This window comes from Stereum hirsutum (assembly GCF_000264905.1).
Source record: "Stereum hirsutum FP-91666 SS1 unplaced genomic scaffold STEHIscaffold_10, whole genome shotgun sequence".
Taxonomy (NCBI): Eukaryota; Fungi; Basidiomycota; class Agaricomycetes; order Russulales; family Stereaceae; genus Stereum; species Stereum hirsutum.
The window spans coordinates 911585-928741 of NW_006763140.1; the positions used below are offsets into that span (position 1 = coordinate 911585).

At 50.5% G+C, this 17157-nt stretch overlaps 5 protein-coding genes across 5 annotated transcripts; 1 reads left to right on the forward strand and 4 right to left on the reverse strand.

The window, feature by feature from the left end:
- Positions 1 to 642: 642 nt before the first annotated feature.
- Positions 643 to 2880, reverse strand: STEHIDRAFT_132449 (cytochrome P450; the record flags this gene model as incomplete). The annotated part of the gene is made up of 11 exons (XM_007306002.1): positions 643 to 736; positions 802 to 945; positions 1004 to 1126; positions 1189 to 1213; positions 1281 to 1559; positions 1662 to 1770; positions 1840 to 1958; positions 2024 to 2160; positions 2238 to 2426; positions 2485 to 2614; positions 2673 to 2880. The coding sequence occupies 11 exons, from the start codon at positions 2878 to 2880 to the stop codon at positions 643 to 645; spliced, it is 1557 nt and encodes a 518-aa protein (XP_007306064.1).
- Positions 2881 to 6511: 3631 nt separating this feature from the next.
- On the forward strand, positions 6512 to 8807 carry STEHIDRAFT_60488 (MFS general substrate transporter; the record flags this gene model as incomplete). Its single annotated transcript, XM_007305696.1, has 12 exons — positions 6512 to 6625; positions 6700 to 6722; positions 6809 to 6833; positions 6899 to 6954; positions 7041 to 7062; positions 7139 to 7306; positions 7442 to 7596; positions 7655 to 7718; positions 7802 to 7928; positions 8126 to 8257; positions 8334 to 8442; positions 8540 to 8807. 12 exons carry the CDS (start codon positions 6512 to 6514, stop codon positions 8805 to 8807), a joined length of 1263 nt encoding a protein of 420 aa, XP_007305758.1.
- A 629-nt stretch (positions 8808 to 9436) lies between these two features.
- STEHIDRAFT_169783 (FAD dependent oxidoreductase) lies at positions 9437 to 11129 on the reverse strand. Its single transcript, XM_007306003.1, has 3 exons — positions 10946 to 11129; positions 10746 to 10874; positions 9437 to 10683 (listed from the first exon to the last, which is right to left on the reverse strand). Exons 1-3 carry the CDS (start codon positions 10992 to 10994, stop codon positions 9521 to 9523), a joined length of 1341 nt encoding a protein of 446 aa, XP_007306065.1. The 5' UTR covers positions 10995 to 11129; the 3' UTR covers positions 9437 to 9520.
- Positions 11130 to 11496: 367 nt separating this feature from the next.
- Positions 11497 to 13793, reverse strand: STEHIDRAFT_169784 (O-acetylhomoserine ami). The gene is made up of 10 exons (XM_007306004.1): positions 13663 to 13793; positions 13447 to 13558; positions 13237 to 13305; positions 12995 to 13141; positions 12889 to 12907; positions 12638 to 12792; positions 12529 to 12583; positions 11909 to 12463; positions 11738 to 11838; positions 11497 to 11683 (listed from the first exon to the last, which is right to left on the reverse strand). The coding sequence occupies exons 1-10, from the start codon at positions 13686 to 13688 to the stop codon at positions 11612 to 11614; spliced, it is 1311 nt and encodes a 436-aa protein (XP_007306066.1). The 5' UTR covers positions 13689 to 13793; the 3' UTR covers positions 11497 to 11611.
- A 502-nt stretch (positions 13794 to 14295) lies between these two features.
- Positions 14296 to 16077, reverse strand: STEHIDRAFT_169785 (NAD-P-binding protein). The gene is made up of 7 exons (XM_007306005.1): positions 16004 to 16077; positions 15858 to 15931; positions 15649 to 15767; positions 15500 to 15573; positions 15270 to 15405; positions 15052 to 15189; positions 14296 to 14947 (listed from the first exon to the last, which is right to left on the reverse strand). Exons 1-7 carry the CDS (start codon positions 16013 to 16015, stop codon positions 14445 to 14447), a joined length of 1056 nt encoding a protein of 351 aa, XP_007306067.1. The 5' UTR covers positions 16016 to 16077; the 3' UTR covers positions 14296 to 14444.
- Positions 16078 to 17157: the final 1080 nt, after the last annotated feature.

A 17157-nucleotide genomic window follows, 5' to 3' on the forward strand; every position in this document is an offset into this window, starting at 1 on the left:
ACTCTGATTATATGGTCTCGTGAATTAGTATAGCTGCTGAGTTTTTCCAATAGGGAGACGAGGAGGAAGGCTGCCATGTCCATGCAGTAGTTTAAGCCAAACGATCTACTGTGGGATGCACCTCTTCCCAATTCGAACTCCGCGCAGGTTCGACTTGGAGCGACTCCGAGACCGAGACCAATTCGAGAAGAAGAGGTTGCTCATGTCGTGTCCAACGTCTATACAGTGGATCACTTGTAGCCAAGATAGTAAACTGTCGTTCGGATATCGTCGTGAACATCCGTTGGCGAATGGTGGAATTTTCATAGATACGTTCTTCCGGTGGATGACTGACTGACATGAACGGACTCCGTGGCAATTCTACACTATTTATTGTCTTACATATCGCTCATTTCATCGCTACGGTGTTTGCTATCGGATAACTTGTCCAGTGCCTCCATGTATGTGAATTGCACAACTAGTCGCGTCGGGCGCCATTTCGGTTGAGACTGTGGTGTTACACAGCCGCTATATTTCCAGAGACGAATGTAGGTATTTTGTATTGACGTTCCGAACCAGTCGAGTTCACAAGCCGCCTCAGCACTACTTGCACTATACATAGATGCAAATACCCGCCTTTAAAGCTAGTCGCTGCTCATGTTTTCACAAGTTTGAGTCACTAATTTCGAGATTCCTCACCAAATCCTCGGCTTTGGGGTCTCTTGGCCGTACAGCGCATTCAAATGGCTCCGGGTGGCTACGGAGGGTATAACAAACATCATGACACGAAGAGACATAAAAAGAAGAATGAAGCAAACCCACCTGACACCACTGTCGACGTATTCGGTATTAACTTCGACCTCATTCCCATCCTCATCCTTAGCCTTCACTATATCGAACACGGCTAGGATACAGGCTACTGCAGACCACAACGTAGCAAATGCTAGATACCTTCCGGGACATATCCTGATGCAAGAACTAATGAGATAAAGAAGATGAGACATTTGACTACGAAAATGCGTACCTTCGTCCGTAACCAAAGGACGCTAGTACTTCGTCTTTTGAGAGTTTCCCTTCGGGTGTGATGAATCTCTCAGGAAGAAACCGTTCTGGATCAGGATAGACCTCGGGGTCGTGCAGGATGGCCCTATCCAGAAACACGGTAAGATCAAGATAGATGGCGGTAGAAGAGAAGGGACTTGATCTCGCCAAGCGTTTCCAACAACTGTAGAACCTGTACAGGTAAGTAAACCCGATCAATGGGATAGACGAGACTCCTGATGACGTATTGGTGAACATACCTTTAGGGATGAAATAGCCGTTATAAACGTCGTCACTTGATGTGGCATGGCTCCCTGCCAATGGTGCGATCAACCTCCATCGCATCACCTCTCTACAGATCGCGGAGATGTACGGTAGTTGTTCTCTGTCGGCCAAATCGGGTAGCCTATCTCTGCCGATTACTTTGTCCATTTCGGCCTGACCCCGGGCTTGAACGTCTGGATGATGGACCAGGGCCATGATGGCGCCTGTTAAAGCCGCCATAGACTGAGCGTCGGGCGCGGTCTTAGTGCCCCCGACTTGAGACATAATTCAAAAAATACATACCGTGTCCGCCGCCGCTAAAAAGTAGCAGACGGTGTTGCAAGACTACTGTATAATATTCTTCAACGAAAACGCACCTATGTGTATGGTAGCAAAGCTGCGCCTTATCACATACTCTCCAAACTCACCATCCTTGTTGTTGTCGAGAACCTTTGCGAGTAGAGAATTCGGAGGGTTTCCATTTCCCTGAATGAACGTTGACTGTGGTGAGTGGCTCGCACAGATTTATCCTACGATGGTGGACATCAGACTCACCATGTTTTGTTTCGTCTCGTTGAACAACCCGTACTCAATCTCGGTAGTCAATACCTTGCACTCTCGTGCGTAATCCTTGAAGTCCTTGATTCCGGGAACCCATTCGGGAAAGTATTTCACTGAGAAGTTGGTCAATATGAACTCGGAAAGAGCGACTATAGAGAAGAGTCGAAGAGATACTCACAAAACGAATAAGTATTCACGAGGAAGATTCCCGGGGTGACGATTTGACCAAGCACAGACACTGCATTCTCCACTTTCTGAATCAATGGATCTCCGTTGAGGCTGGCCTCACGATTATATGCAAGCTTCAACGATAGGCTGCCAGTATGGCTACCACAACGGGTGAGACTGAATAAGCACGAGACGTGACTTGTTGTAGGCGGATGGGTACTCACTGCTTCATCTGTTCCACTGCTGTGTTTGGATCTGCCAAAAGACTCCGCAAAAGGCGCTTGTTACGCGAGGTAAGAAGAGGATAATAGCCTACTACGGCCTCTTGGCGGAAGTGTTGATGAATGACACGCCTATGGGCGCGCCATGAATCAGAATAAGGCATCCAGGTAATATTGAAGTCCCAGCCGGTACTGGAAAGCACTGTAAGTACTATATGGAACCAAACAAAACAGAGGAGGAATAGCGTACAGATATACCATCTCGAAGTGCGGTCTATCCGAGTAAATGGTCGATCGTCGCTCAAATAGCTCCTTCGCCGCTTTGGCAGAGTTGATGACGATTGTATGCTCGCCCGGAACGTGATACGACACGATGTCGCCTAGAACAGGAGATTTTATGATCAAGGGAGTAGCAGCAACGACGGCGAATGAGCTTACTGTTATAGCGTTTAGACCATTCCGCCAATATTAAATGCGTGCGGGCCTTCGGTAAATCAAAAAGGTTTCCCAGGATGAAACGGGGAGGTGGTCCTGGTGGGTAAGGAAGCCTGGAGGAGTTGTGTTGGAGGCGACGGAACGTGCGCAGGGCAGCAAGAGGTGCGAATGTGAGGAACAAGAGAACGAGAGCGCTAGAGAGCTCAATCATGGCCCCAAGTCCAGCGAAGTTCTCAAGGACGGGATTGCTAGTTCACCTGCTATATAAAAGGAAAGGAACGGGCGCTTTCTCTAGCTACTTCTACTCGTCGATACCTGTTGCGTCCACAACCTTTCCCCAAGGACTAAGCGAACGCCGACGAATTTAGACGCGAAATTTTTGAAAACAAACTTCTAGCTTTGGTTCGGCAGACGGATCCTGCATGTACATATGATCAAGACGAGGACAGCCTGAGGAAGAGAATGTCTGAGGTTCGTCACGCTGTAGCCTGTGTTATCGTCCGTGCATGCTCTGAGAAAACAGTATGGCTATTTGAAGCTCGGCATCCCACAGCCTGAGAACACGAACAGAAGAAAAATAAACAGCATCATCGATGGTGAGAGACAAAGAAAGCATTGCGCAGTAGATGATATGCTATGAAAGGGTATCCATTTCCGAGAACATGAGGGTCCGCATGATGATGGAGTGCTGAAATAACGCGTTGTGAAACAGCTTTCGTTCGCTGCCATCAGCGAAGCTGATAGTCTCTTGGAGAGCTAGCCGAAGCTTGGAGGAGCTTGCTAGCGCTTGCAAGGCTCGCCAAGGGGCTCAAGGGGCTGTCAGCTTCGCTGATGTGTGACCCTTGGGGGCCGACGGGCACATTCCCATGATGATCATGTGTGATCCCCTCTCTGAATCACAAATTCGCCGAGGGTCCACATTCAGTTTAGCTTTAAAGTGTGCGAGCACCATCGGACGCTGATATCAAGGAGAAGATCCTCAAGGCTACCGCTGCAAGAGAGATTGAGCAGGCCAAGCTCCAAGATGTCGTGATGCAGCTTCAATGTGATTGGCCGTGGAACGGAGGGAACGAAGATCAAATCTAGCGTATGGCAGGTGAAATTCTTGTCAAAGTAAACGGCGTTGTGAGGCTTCTCGGAGAGGCGTGAACCATAGTGTCAAGCCCATTTGGAGGTCAACGTTTAGGCAGTATCGTGCCTTGAACGGATATACGCCTTCAGAACAGGTTCCGTTTGCCCTCAGGTTGCACCGCATGTTCAACAGCTCCGGCTGTGTCTCAGAATGAAGGGCTCATTCATCACCATCCACGACGCCAGAAAATCCGACGAGATTCCATTGAACGCGAAGTAAGTTTCCGACCAGGATGCTTCCACGGACTGAAAGCTAGATGCTTACCCAAAAACTGGACGGTATTCATGATGACCCCAAAGGTTTTCGGTGTCTTCTTACATCCTTCAGGTTCGGCCCAGTCCGACATGCAAGAGAGGAGTCAAGACGAGTCGATCTTCTGAAACCTATATGATCTGTTTATCTCTCGCTATAAATGGCCACTGGCCAGTCACAATGCAGCTCGAAGTGTCACTCTGACGGAAACGTTAGGAAGGGGACAGTACTCGTGCTCTGTTCGAAGCATAACAGGTAAGAGATGGTGGGATTAGTAAAGCTGGCAAAAAAAAAATGCCAGCATGAGTAAGCGTGTAATATCTCAAGGGCAAAATACTTGTACCTCCAAAGAACAAGGAGAACGAGGTAGGCACCGGGAATTGCAGGGCCAGCGTTAAGGAGGATGGAGACCGCTGGCCGTACTCAATCACGCTGGTAACAGAGTAGTGAGAACACGAGTTATTAGTAGAACTGAGACCTTGTTAGTTTCATTGAACATGTTTGGGAAGAAAAGCGCTAGCGCGTATTGTATGCGGGCATGATGTCAGTCAAGCAGCCGCCACACGACGTTGTCGCATGCCAGGTTTCGAGAAATCGAGAGGCTTGAACTTGTTCTCCTACCGTGAGCGCGGACGGCAGTCCTTTACTGGTGCAGCATGCTCTTGGAATGCTGCGGCAAATCATTTATTTATACGCTGCAGGATTACTACGATGAAAAGCATGCGCGCACCGTAAGACAACCCAGCATGGAGGTTCAGTGGGGCTTGGTGAAGCTAGAGAATGACCATCTGTGTATGTCCTGAATTGTAATTTCGTCTTTCAAGTCGTTAGACGGAGTGGTAGATGACACGCCAGTGACTCCTCGGGCAAGATGTTCATGACCTTGGTACTTAGAACACCTGGCCTCTACGCGATTGCCATCTTTGCAGCTCTCGCTGTCCTGTGCGTTGGAGAGCTCGATGGTATAGCTAGCATTAGCGCACTCCATTTCCAATGCTGCTAGAGATGAGACCGTAGGTTCAGCTGCGTAAATACTACGACTTGAGGTACCTACACTTCTCGAGCTTCCCATGCGCATGCGACGAGTCTAGTATTCTGCTGGTCTTTCGTGGATGTATCCGGAGGCTCTCCGATTTGTAATTCTAGTCGCCCAATTACTTACGGTAGAGTGAGCGGCTGCGATGCAGTAAAATTGCTATTGTAGGGTGCGACATGGTGTAAGTACAATGCTGAACGTGCTTGAACTTCACGTCGGGCCACAGGTGATAGTACTTCTGTGTGGCTCCACCTCTCGGAATCAATACAGTGTAAAGTTGATGGTGAGACTCAGGCTGTAATCTATGACTCTGTTCATGAGCAGTGGCTACTATCCTGAAATATGAGCGGGGTGCCACAGACCTTATAGAACAGGCCTACCAGGCATGGCCACGGTAAGCACACAGCAAGTCTGTACTATAATTGTATGGCCGCTAGTATACTTAGTACCAAATAGTCATGCTGCAAGCTTGATCTTGAGAGACAGAGAGACCATCTGGAGTAAATCAACTGGGGGAGAAAATGTCTCGTGTCTTCCATAGTAGACGAACAGGCCCGCAGGGAACTGTGCTCGTACGAAGGGTCATGCGGAGATATTATAGATGAGATTGTTCGAGCCGGCGATCGCAATTACCAACTGAGTGAGTGGCACTGAGGGCTGACGAGAGCTCAAACGATATTCTTCTCCCAGCAAGGTTGCTGCTACCGAAGGTAGCTCCCCCAGTCAACGTTCAAGTAGAATCCCTTCGGACACTGAAGGATCAAACATCCGGTAAGTAAGTAGTAGCAATCGATGGTTAGGCTGCAGAGGTTTACTTACCTCGAACCTGTACGTTCCCTATCATAATATCCTCGAGCTGTACAAGTTGAAGACGATGTCCTTTGACTGACCTCAACCTGACCTTTCATTTTTAGACGTTTGCGGTTGGTTTGCGGTGTTCCGAACTCGTGGCCTTCTGTGGATGGGCCCACGTAGAGCCGGCGGTCAGATCGCCAAGATCATGAGACGATCGCGTCGCAAAAATTCATTTGCCGCCGGCCCACGGGCCACTGTTGCCGCCACACCAACACGTCAATAAACCTGCTTCACCGGACTGTCCTTGGGCCGGAGTCATGTTTTGCTTCAAGGGCTTCTTTGGCCAGTGGTCACACCTCGGTCGACTTACTCAGACTCCCAGGGGGTTGAAAAGCTCGCTGCTGGTTCTGTTTCGGTGATTCGTCTCTTGTATCTTGTTCACGACCTTCACGACACCCAGTTCATTCCATTTGACACTTGCTCATGTCTCTGGAGGAGCAAAAACCTCAAGGACTTGCCACGGTCGGCAAGCCAGTGCAAGGACCAACACGAGAAGGTTCACTTGCGGAGGCGGGCTATGACGCTACGTTGAATGACGGTCGAGATTTGGAAAGAAGGTATCTGGACATGGAAAAGTATGGCACCGAGGCTCCGATTTCACCACCTGAAGAAAGCGACCACCGGCTGGAAGACGGTGACTTTCCAGATGGTGGAACTCAGGCGTGGTTGGTCGTCCTCGGGGTTGGTCACATTTCTTGAACTCAATTTACATGATTATGGGCTGGCTGACCGACACTTCTCTCATGCTCATACAGGCTTTGTGCGCAAATATTTCAGCGTGAGCTTCCCAGTATGACCGACCTCTTTTCTGGATTAGAGCGATGGTAACACAAATCCCTGTCTTTTTCTACTTCTCACGCTTAGATTTGGCTACGTCAATAGTTGGGGAGTGCGTATCATCTTTCTCTTTCCTACCTACCCACTGCAATCCGTCCGGCTGACCTTTCTGACAAGGCCTTTCAAGCTTACTACGAGAGCGTTGTTCTCACCACCACCACGCCATCAACGATGTGCGTCAACTTCCTCCGCTCGTCTTCCCTGTAACTATGCGTTATTTTGGCTGATCTCCCGCTGACGGTCTTCTATCAATCAACAGCGCCTGGATAGGTTCCATCCAGGTAGAGACCAACTCTTCTCTATCAGATCATCACGGCAGGATGCCTGGACGCTAATCATTACCTTTCTGTCTCACAGTATGCTCTCGTGTTTCTGCCTGCGTTGCTCACGGGTCGGATGTTCGACCTCGGATATTTCAAAATCCCATTTTTCGCCGCTAGTGTGCTACTGGTCGTTGCGACTTTCCTCATAGCGCAATGCACTCAGTACTGGCAATTCCTTCTGTGCCAGGGTTTCGCCGTCGGTGTAAATATCCTTCTTCTCATTCATATGTCTGCCCATCTTTCACCCTCGGTTTACGCTATGGCTCCACATCCGCTTTTCACTTGTTCAAGCGACCTATTGCACCATGCTGACACACCACACTATTTATATTTATAGCTCTCCTGCGGATTCATCTTTGGTCCTGTCATGGGCATTATTTCACATTGGTTCAAGCGGCGAAGAGCAATGGCGCTCGGGATTATCGCCTGTGGGTCTAGTATCGGTGGCACCGTCTTTCCCATCGCGTTTCGCAATCTTGTCGCCACGGTGGGGTATGTCCCACCCTATTTTGCTACCATATTTCGAGGAGGCTCACAGATTTTTCGTTAGGTTCAAATGGACGATGCGCATATTCGGATTCATCCTGATATGTACGCTCGGCGTGGCGAACGTGGTGCGTCGACACATCAGGTTGTTGATGTAGTAGCAGACCTTGCCATACTCACCGCCCTTTCTATCGATTTTTCCTTGTGGCAGACGCTCAAGAGAAGGTTGCCCCCTGTGAACGTCTCGGGCGGTCTACTGAACCTCAAGGTCTTTCGCTCGCCTGCGTTCACCGTTTACACCATCGCCAGCTTCGTCGCTTTCCTCGGACTTTATACCGGTCCGTACTGCCCTTATATCTCACCTTCTATTCCCATCCTCTCGCCAGATAGCCTTGCTTTAACATTGCCCCGTCCAATTCCAAAACAATCTTGCTGACAGCCTATTTTTATTTTTGTCTTTATGCTTTTGCCTTGCTATCCGCTATGGTATATCCGTGGCGGTTTTACTTCATGGCGGTTGTGGGGACGTATACAGTACTCACATATATTGACGCGAGCGGCCCGACGCAAGGTGTTAGCTCGGATTTCTCGTTCTATCTCGTCGCCATCGCCAATGCATCCTCGGGATTCGGCCGACTGATGGCTGGGTTTGTGGCAGATAGGATTGGTAGGTTCACACCGAGCGATTGCTTGGCTGTATACTCTAGCCCTCAAAGGACCCCGTGCTGATGTGATCTGAACAGGTGCACTGAACATCATGATACCATTCACTGTGCTTGCCGCAGTGTTCACCTTCATCTGGCCGTTTGTCTATGGTCAGACCGCCCTCATTATTATCGCTGTATTCTATGGGTCAGTGACTTTGTCTCCTAATTCTGGTCATTGGGATCATTGGGATCGGTGATGGAAACACACTCGCTGATCACTTGCCGCCCTCACTATTATATAGCTTTGCCTCAGGTGCCTTTGTCGGTCTCCTCATAGCACCCATGATCGCAATGGGTGATACGAGTGACGTCGGTCGGCGTTCCGGGATGTACATGACGCTGCTCTCGTTCGGTGCTCTCGCGGGTCCGCCGATCTCAGGAGCTATCAATACAGCCACGGGAGGCTATAAGGCTGTTGGAATATATGCCGGTACTTCCATCATGGTGGCGGTGGTGCTGATGTGTGCGACGAGGCATCTGGTGCTGAAGAGCTTCTGGGGGAGGTTCTGAGGTTGCTGAGTAAGTGGGCAGAAGATGGTGGAGCGAGTTGGTTGGAGAGGGTTTGGAGGGAGGGACATATGACGGGGACCATCAAAATAGTCCACGGTTGGTGCACATAAACACATTTCCACTCACTACACCACATCGCCACAAACGGAGTTACACTTTTCGCATCTAGAGATCTCTCAGCATATATACTTTACTGACCTGCATGTTTACTTACGCTTACTGACCTTGAGGCTCACAGCCGCGGCCTCGATGTTTACCATTCAATATAGACGCGTACTTGCATTATCTGAAATGTTGAAAGAGCGCATCAAGTGTGGCGCTGCCTTGGGTGGCGCTTACTACGATTGGCCCGTCGGCATCCTGCGCTGGTTCCGACTGTTCCCGAATCCGCAAGAGTGTTGTAACGTAGTTCGCCCTACCCGTCTTCTTGTGCAGCAGAATACTGGGTGGGCCTCCTGGAACGCTCACTTTCTCGCTGGCACCTGTCACGGTAAGGTGTTAGTGAAGAGTACAGATTTTTCTTCTTATTGATACATTGTCAGAAAGAGAACTGTATAGGTTTATCGCGATAGACATTATGGAGTGTATCTGCGAAAGGCTTTTTCGCTAGGAGAGCCGAGATCGTACATGTTCTTCTGATTCTTCTAAGGCTTGCAGGTCCACATATGCAGATGTAACTGATGAATAATACATATACTCAGCAAATAAGCACCCTATCGGGACAAGTCCTCAAAGCTGCCCTCAATATGTGTCCACTCCGTCACATCCGCCAGGTTCATAACTTTGTTCGGGCCTCCAAACCTTCCTTGAGTATCCTCCCAATTCCTGTTGACCGCCGTCTCCGGCCTCCACCTAAAACTCTCCTTAAACTCCTCCGTCAACTTCCCTTCCATCGCATCCACAATAAACCCTCCTACAGTCGGAATATGCATGTATCCATGTCCTGAGCCTCCTGCAGCGATCAACAAGGAGGGGTGATCCGGGTGATATCCGATCAAGAACATTCGGTTCGGTGTGTCCGCGCACCAGCAGAGACGTGCGGAGACGAAAGGACGAGAGGCGAGCTGGGGCATGATGTCGCGGAGAAAGTTGCGCACGCGGTCTTCTGATGCTTTAGGGACCTGTTTCTTCGCAAAGGGAACGCTGTGGCGTGAAGATCCTGTGCCGACCCAGTTACAGTAGCCCGGATGTTCGTCACATATCTTGAGCTCGTGTTTATCCGCATCCGGTTCCATGAAGAAGCCTTTTTCGATATTGAAGAGTACAGGGAGATCGCGGTACAGGGAAAGTTCGTCAGAGTTTATCTTGATGTGCGCGAGCGTCCATGCCGTAGGTCGAAGTTGGTCCTTGAAGTCGATGAGGTTTGGACTGTTCGCCCCAGCGGAGAGGATGACCCGTTCTGCGAGATGAACTTTCCCATCCTTTGTCTTCACGCCCACGACGTCGCCTTGACCCTCCTGTCCTCCAGCATAAACCAGCTCCACCACTTCTCCCTGTTCGCCGCCAACGAACTTAACGCCCAGCCTCTCCGCCTCCTTCGCCGCACTAACCATCGCCTTCCTCGCGTGAACCCACCCGGCCCCTTCCTTCTTCCACCAGCCCTTCCACCCTGGAAACTCTCCCGTCAAGACCCCTTCCGGCATCGTTGCGCGAAAGTCGGAGGCAGAGTGAAGCGGAGTAAAAGAGGGATCATTGTCGAGGTTGTCACGTTTCCGGAGCTCGGAGATGACGGAGGGCGTGTGGGCTGAGAGGATGTAGCCAGTAGGGTGATAATAGGGAGAGAAAACGGGATCTGAGGACCAGGCTTGGCCGGCTTTGTAGAGGAGTTGAGCCCAGACGTGAGTGTCGCCTTTATCGTCGTCGGAAGGTGGAAGGGCTACAAGAAGTAGTAAATGGTAAACGAGACTTCGATCATATGGATAAAATACTGTTACATACGCTGTTCTATGATCTTATTCACGTCGTTTCCGGCTGATATGGTCGATGGTACTGGGTAAGGGTCGAGTACGACGACGTTTGTATACCCACGACGTGCGAGGTGTAATGCGGTCGAACATCCCCAAGTACCTGAATATTCGACACAGAAATTACTACCTTTACCTCGGAGTAATGGAAGTAATGGGCGGTATTCTACGCACCTCCTCCAACAACGAGGATTGCAGCGCTTTTGTGGATTGAACCTCCCATTGGCCTTGGTCAACGTTAATGGTAAATACTCGAGTGTAAGGAGGTAGGCTTTAAGGAGGGTTGGTTGGAGCTATGTAGAGTTTCTCGAGAGGCGATTGTACCGCAGCCCGTAGGTTCTGCCTCGACGACTCGAAGACCAACATTATCGCGAGCGATATCGTGCACGATGCAGTGAGCGACCGAGTGGCCCACGGCCACCGGCGGACGGAGCAAAGCAGGAAGCGCACATGGGATAAAAATGCCGGTTTAGTTGCCGGTTCTGTGGCACATCCGTAACATCGTCGTTCACGGTTCAGGTCTTTTTTGGTATGTGGAATCTGGCTGAGTGTTGTCCACTTAATGCTACGTTAGAAGCTAGATAATAGGGTGCGAAAGTATCTAGACCATCTTCGCTCATTCATTGCACCCTCACCAGTAGCTTGCCGGACTGCCTGAGCCAGTAGCCCCTGTGGCACTTGAACATCAGTTCGATCCATCAATATTCACAACCGAATCGTTCTTCCCCTCCAGCGAATAACGCCGTCACTTTGGATCTCCCGTCGAGCATACATCATTAAAGATACCAGTACAAACATACAGCTTTCAAGTTCTTCTCACAACGCGTGTCTATATCACGATCAAGGAACGGTCTTCAATGCGTTCTCGAAATCGGCGATGATGTCGTCCTTGTTCTCAATGCCAATCGAAACCTATAGGACAGGATTGTCAGAAGTGAACTCGAGCTTAAGGAGAGGCATGCATACCCTGATTAGGTCTGGCGTCACACCACTCGCGAGCTGTTCCACCGCCGTCAGTTGTACATGGGTCGTCGTGGCCGGATGGATGACAAGCGTCTTCGCATCACCTGTACCAGACCAGCCAAGGTGAGTCTGCATCCTCTATCGCTAGATACCCCTGACACTAGGAGTACTCACCAACATTCGCCAGCTGACTCGCCAACTTCAACGAGTCCACAACCGTACTCCCCACTTTCGGATCCTCGCCCCCCTTAACCCCAAAGCTCAAAACGCCCCCATACTTCCCCTTAACCCTAAACGTCTGATCCGCCAACTCCTTACTCTTATGACTCTCCAACCCAAGATAACTAACCCACTTCACCTTCTCATGCCCCTCCAGATACCTCGCAACAGCAAGCGCATTATCCGAATGCCTCTCCGCGCGCAACGACAGCGTCTCAAGGCCCTGCAGGAGAAGGAAAGCGCCGAACGGGTTCTGGCACGCGCCGAGGTCGCGGAGGATTTCGACGCGCACTTTGATAGCGAAGGCGATGGCGCCGAAGGTTTCGGAGAAACGGAGGCCGTGGTATCCTTCTGCGGGCTCGGTGAAGGAGGGGAATTTACCGGATGTCCAGTCGAATTTTCCAGAGTCGACGATGACGCCCGCGATTGTCGTTCCGTGCCCGCCGATCCATTTCGTAGCGCTGTGGACGACGATGTCGGCGCCGAGCTCGATGGGGCGGATGAGGTATCCTGAGGACGATGTCATTTGAGCTCGATAGCTTGCTTAGCTGAGATGTATGGGATGAGACGCTTACCTCCTATTCCGAATGTGTTGTCCACGATCAGCGGGATCTTGTGTTCATGTGCAATCTGCATGATGGATTCGTATTAGATACGAAGGCCGAAGAAATGTGAACAGCGAACCTTGGAGATGTCTGCAATCGGGCTGACATTATACTTCGGGTTCCCGATACTCTCGACATATATCGCCTTCGTTTTCTCGTCGATGGCTGCCGCGAAAGCGGCCGGGTCATCTTCAGTGACGAACTTGACTTGAATGTCGAATTTCTTCAAAAACACTGAGGAGAGTAAGAGGAACACAGAGATTGAACCATTAGATCAACACATTCCTTATTTTTGCTCTGATTTATGACAAGAGAGAGGAAGGGCTTTACCTTTAAATTGATTGTACGTCTAATTCGAGCAAAACGCAGAGCCAAAGTCACATTGAAAACTCAGTATCTGCGGCGGTAGGATGGGGAATATCAGAGAAACACTTACGCCACCATAGAGGTAACTCGTCGAAACGATATTATCCCCAGCCCCCGCAATGGCAGCGATAGCCATAAACTGAGCCGCCTGTCCACTCGACGTCGCAACAGCGGCCACTCCGCCCTCGAGCGCTGCTATCCTCTTCTCGAAAACATCCTGTTACGTGCACGCCACACGCCACACCGCAGTACCAGCCAGAATCGGTGGGAGATTCAGAGCTGGAGTGCGTTTGGAGGGAAGCGGAGACGTACGACGGTGGGGTTTCCGATGCGGGAATAGAGATTCCCGAAGGTGCGAAGACCGAAGAGGTCTGCACCGTGCTGCAACAGGAAGTAAGGCCGTCAGTACGACACGCCAGCATTGACGGACCTAGCGAAGGAAGAGCGGAAGTATGTCTCCAGAGTATCGTGCTGGCCAAGTGACCCAGTGGGTAGAAGGAATATAAAAGTTAGAATACGCACCGCAGAGTCATTGAACACGAACGAAGTGCTGGCATAGATGGGAGGGGCACGAGCCCTGGTCGAGTCAAGCTCTTGACCTGCGTGTAACTGCAGCGTCTCGAAGTCCGGCTCCCTGCAGATCGTAGAACCCGAGGCGAGCCAAACCATCCAGTACCACACACGAGAATATGTTAGCTCTTCCTCAAGGACGACGCACGGCCAAGCAGATACACGCACCGATAGAAGTTCCCTGTGTTAGACATGTCCGACTTAGCAATTTCTAGATGTGTAGATGTCCACTTGTTCAAGTAGTGTGTTCGGCGCTGTTGAAGTAGCACAGCAAACACAGGTGGGCAACGGAGTAGTGGAAGATGGGGAAGACGAACACGGCATGGTCGAGGATATGCTTGGGTCTTTATTATTATTCGGAAGCATCGCGTGCTCGGGAGACATGTATGGTATTGAAGCACGTCATGTCATCGAGCTCGTACCGAGGGAGGACGAGAATGGGACTAATAGGCGGACCACGGGGACACTCCGAATGATCAGAACGCAACGAGTCAAAGAGCGCAACTTGCAAGGAAAGAGGCGCGAGAGCCTGCGGCCCTTCCCGGCCAGGTTGTTTCTAGATGTAAAGGCACACGGCGATACCAGGTAACTCACTCGACAGCGGCTGTATAAGGGTATGTTCGCTTCATCTTTGGTGACCTTGGTATGGAAAGGGGAAGACCAAAAGGCGATATGCGGGTGAGCAACGGGTGAGTGTGGGTATAGGCTGAGTGAAGGAAGTGGCGGAGACCTTGTGTGAATTATGTTGTGTGGCGTTGTGGACGACAAATTCTGAGATCACCGCAAGATAGCACAAATGTCGTGACTAGGAATTAGTGTACTACCTCTACGGAGAGATAAGCTATCCCTATAAAACAGCAAGGTGCGCGTCATGACCCACAAATCCGAGAAGATATTCAAGTTAGAGTGGTCTAGCGGTAGTCCCGTGGACCTTATTCTCCGTCGGACGTCTACTTCTCCCCACCCAACTCCGACTCCCTTTTCAAAATACAATCCACAGTCGCATCCAAAGTCTCCTTCCACCCCTTATAATCCTCCTTCTTCATCCCGACCCACCTCTCCGAACTCGTCCCATCCGACCTCGCACACCCTTCATCCCCCTCATACCCCTCCGGAACCACAAACAACCTCTCCCTAATCGCCGGCCTCGTCTCCTCCAAATAACGTACGGCCTCATGCCACTTCATGAGCCCATCGTACAGGACCACTCTCTTGACCTGTCCTGCCGGCAGGGAAGGAGTACTGCTAGTGCCGGTGAGGAGTAATACGTGTGCTCTTGCGGTGTCTTCTACGTTGATGAACACAGGAGGGAACATTAAGGATTTGGGCTCGGGGAGCGGTTGCCGGGATCCTTGAAGGAGCATGTAGATAGCGGTATTGGAGCCGTCGGCGGCCTGTCCTGTAGGGAGGACCTGGCTGGGACCGGTAGGGCCGATGATGAGGGCGGGATGGACTATATATATAAAAGGCACAGGGATACAGAATGAGTAGGTTTTCATGAAAGCAGCGGTAAGAGAGCTAGATGACGAGAATTTCGATACAAGTGATTGGACCCACCGGTAGCGATATCCACATCTGGATGTTCTTTCGCGAACTTCCTCACAGCTTCTTCCGCCACTTTCTTCGACACGGCATATACATGCATAGGATTCGCGCCAGGTTTCGTCGCATCTTCGTATGTGAGCGGATTCCAATCTGCGACATAGTCATCACACCAGATGAGCATTCACATTTGGGGGGAAGGAGGGAGAAGACGAGATAGAATTTGAGCTCACCTTGATCTCCGTAGAATCGACTGATCCACACATCGTTAGGATGGGAAAGTGTCGAGGTGCTGGACGTGACGACGATCTTCTTCACGCCGGCTTTGGAGGCGGAGTCAAGGACTCGGATCGTCCCGTCAATAGCCCCCTACAGACCCGCCCCAGACGATTCAGACAAGTCCATAGTGAGCGTGCCATGTCATTATCAGCCGTCGATTGACCAGAAACAGTGCGTTCCATACCTTCAAGACTTCCTCCGCACTCAATTCAAACATCTGACTGAGCGGTGACGCGACGTGCGCCAGAGCGTCAACGCCTATAGAATGACAAGTATGAATATCGTCAGTATATTTTATATTGTGGAGCGTTGATGGAGGGGGACGAGGAGGACCTTTGAAAGCATCGCTGAGATCCGAATTACTGAAGTCTTCTACGACAGTGACCTCGAACCTGTCGCCATAAGCTTTGTACGCAGAACGAACATGCTCGGCTTTACTCGCTCGAGCGGTTCTGTGATGAAAAAGCAAACGCATAGACTTATGTCATTTTCATGTCCTCGTGAAAACGGAGGGGGTAGGATGATGCATGAGGAAGACGTACCCTCGTACTTTATGACCTGCTTCCAGGAGCTGTTTGACGACATGTGAGCCGAGAAAGCCAGAAGCACCGGTTACCTGTCGATGTGGGACGTCAGTTAATAAATATTCACGGCGGCAGGATGGTTGTGGGACGAGCCGGTGACTTACAAGTATGAACATCTTATAGGCAACGAGGAAGGACCCGAAGGAGGAGAATCGATAGCGAGTTATGAGACCGGCTTGAGTGTAAACGACACAGACAATCAATCTGTTTTATACTGCTTGGTTTGCGGGTAGCCCACACTCTCATATCCACTCTGCCATATAGATGTTGTGGCGAACTGGGACCTAGATGGACCACAGCTGGACAAGGCATCTTCGACTGAACATGCAAGAGATCCACTCCTGGACTGGGCACTTCGACTGGAGTGCCATTCAAGCCACCATCGAACGTCGTGGACTACGGTTATCCCGAGCCTGCCATCCATGTCCATCCTCACACGAAAGGTGGACGACAAACGGACTCTACGAATCAGCCACCGGGAGACGTCTCGGCAGGCTTGCGTAACGTGGATATAGTGGCTGACTTGCAGATACAACGCCACAATGGTAGAGAACCAAAGCCCGTAGTAGATTAGATTAGATTGATACACAGACACAGCACGTTCCCGTTGAGGAACAGCTGGACTTTCTGAGAGGTAGAAGAAAGCGATGTCTATGCCGCGGTGGCGCTACACGTCGTAGTGCTCCGGCTTGGAAGGTGCCAGGAGTCACGAGTTCGAAGACAAGGAAACACCCTGAGTAGACCGTATCTGCGATCTGAAAATATCAACCTTTGTTCTGAAAATTTGAGACTTCCGAGCCACAAAACAAGCGTGGAGCCAAGGTCTCAAATGGCAATCCGAGGCGGCGAAAGGTAATCACAACTCGCAAACGGTGCTTTTCCGGCTTCCGATGACTTTTGAACGTCGAGCCTCGGTTATTCTCAAGTCCTTCAGCTGAAAAATGAGAGATTTTGATGTCAAGAAATCTCTCATGTTTGAGCTGCAGTTACGGTCTAGGAGTATATTTGAGCACGGTCTCAACGTTCGCTGAGATGATAGACAACCTCCCTTGAATAAGAAACAGAAAAGTCAATGAATTCTGTCAGCTGCCTGTCATTTGGCGAGGGCTGCTCGCGCACCCAACTGAACACATGCCATTCTCAAAATCTTTGTCCGCGGAAATGACAAACGCAGAAGAGGAGCACACCGAAAATCGAACGAAGGGGATCACGCCACCTTCGCTGTTCGCGCCGCCGCAATAAATTCGTCCAGAATGTC

Excerpts from the sequence above, each read along its gene's own strand:
- STEHIDRAFT_169783 (XM_007306003.1), bottom strand. The coding sequence starts at position 10,994 with ATGGGAGGTTCAATCCACAAAAGCGCTGCAATCCTCGTTGTTGGAGGA. Across the intron at positions 10,875-10,945 it reads AATCCTCGTTGTTGGAGGAG|GTACTTGGGGATGTTCGACC; the intron begins GTGCGTAGAATA and ends TCGAATATTCAG. Across the intron at positions 10,684-10,745 it reads GAATAAGATCATAGAACAGC|CCCTTCCACCTTCCGACGAC; the intron begins GTATGTAACAGT and ends TACTTCTTGTAG.
- STEHIDRAFT_169784 (XM_007306004.1), bottom strand. The coding sequence starts at position 13,688 with ATGTCTAACACAGGGAACTTCTATCG. Across the intron at positions 13,306-13,446 it reads TCGTGTTCAATGACTCTGCG|CACGGTGCAGACCTCTTCGG; the intron begins GTGCGTATTCTA and ends TTCCTGTTGCAG. Across the intron at positions 11,839-11,908 it reads GAGTCAGCTGGCGAATGTTG|GTGATGCGAAGACGCTTGTC; the intron begins GTGAGTACTCCT and ends GGTCTGGTACAG.
- STEHIDRAFT_169785 (XM_007306005.1), bottom strand. Across the intron at positions 15,406-15,499 it reads GTGCGGAGGAAGTCTTGAAG|GGGGCTATTGACGGGACGAT; the intron begins GTATGGAACGCA and ends GCGGGTCTGTAG. Across the intron at positions 15,190-15,269 it reads TCGATTCTACGGAGATCAAG|ATTGGAATCCGCTCACATAC; the intron begins GTGAGCTCAAAT and ends ACTATGTCGCAG.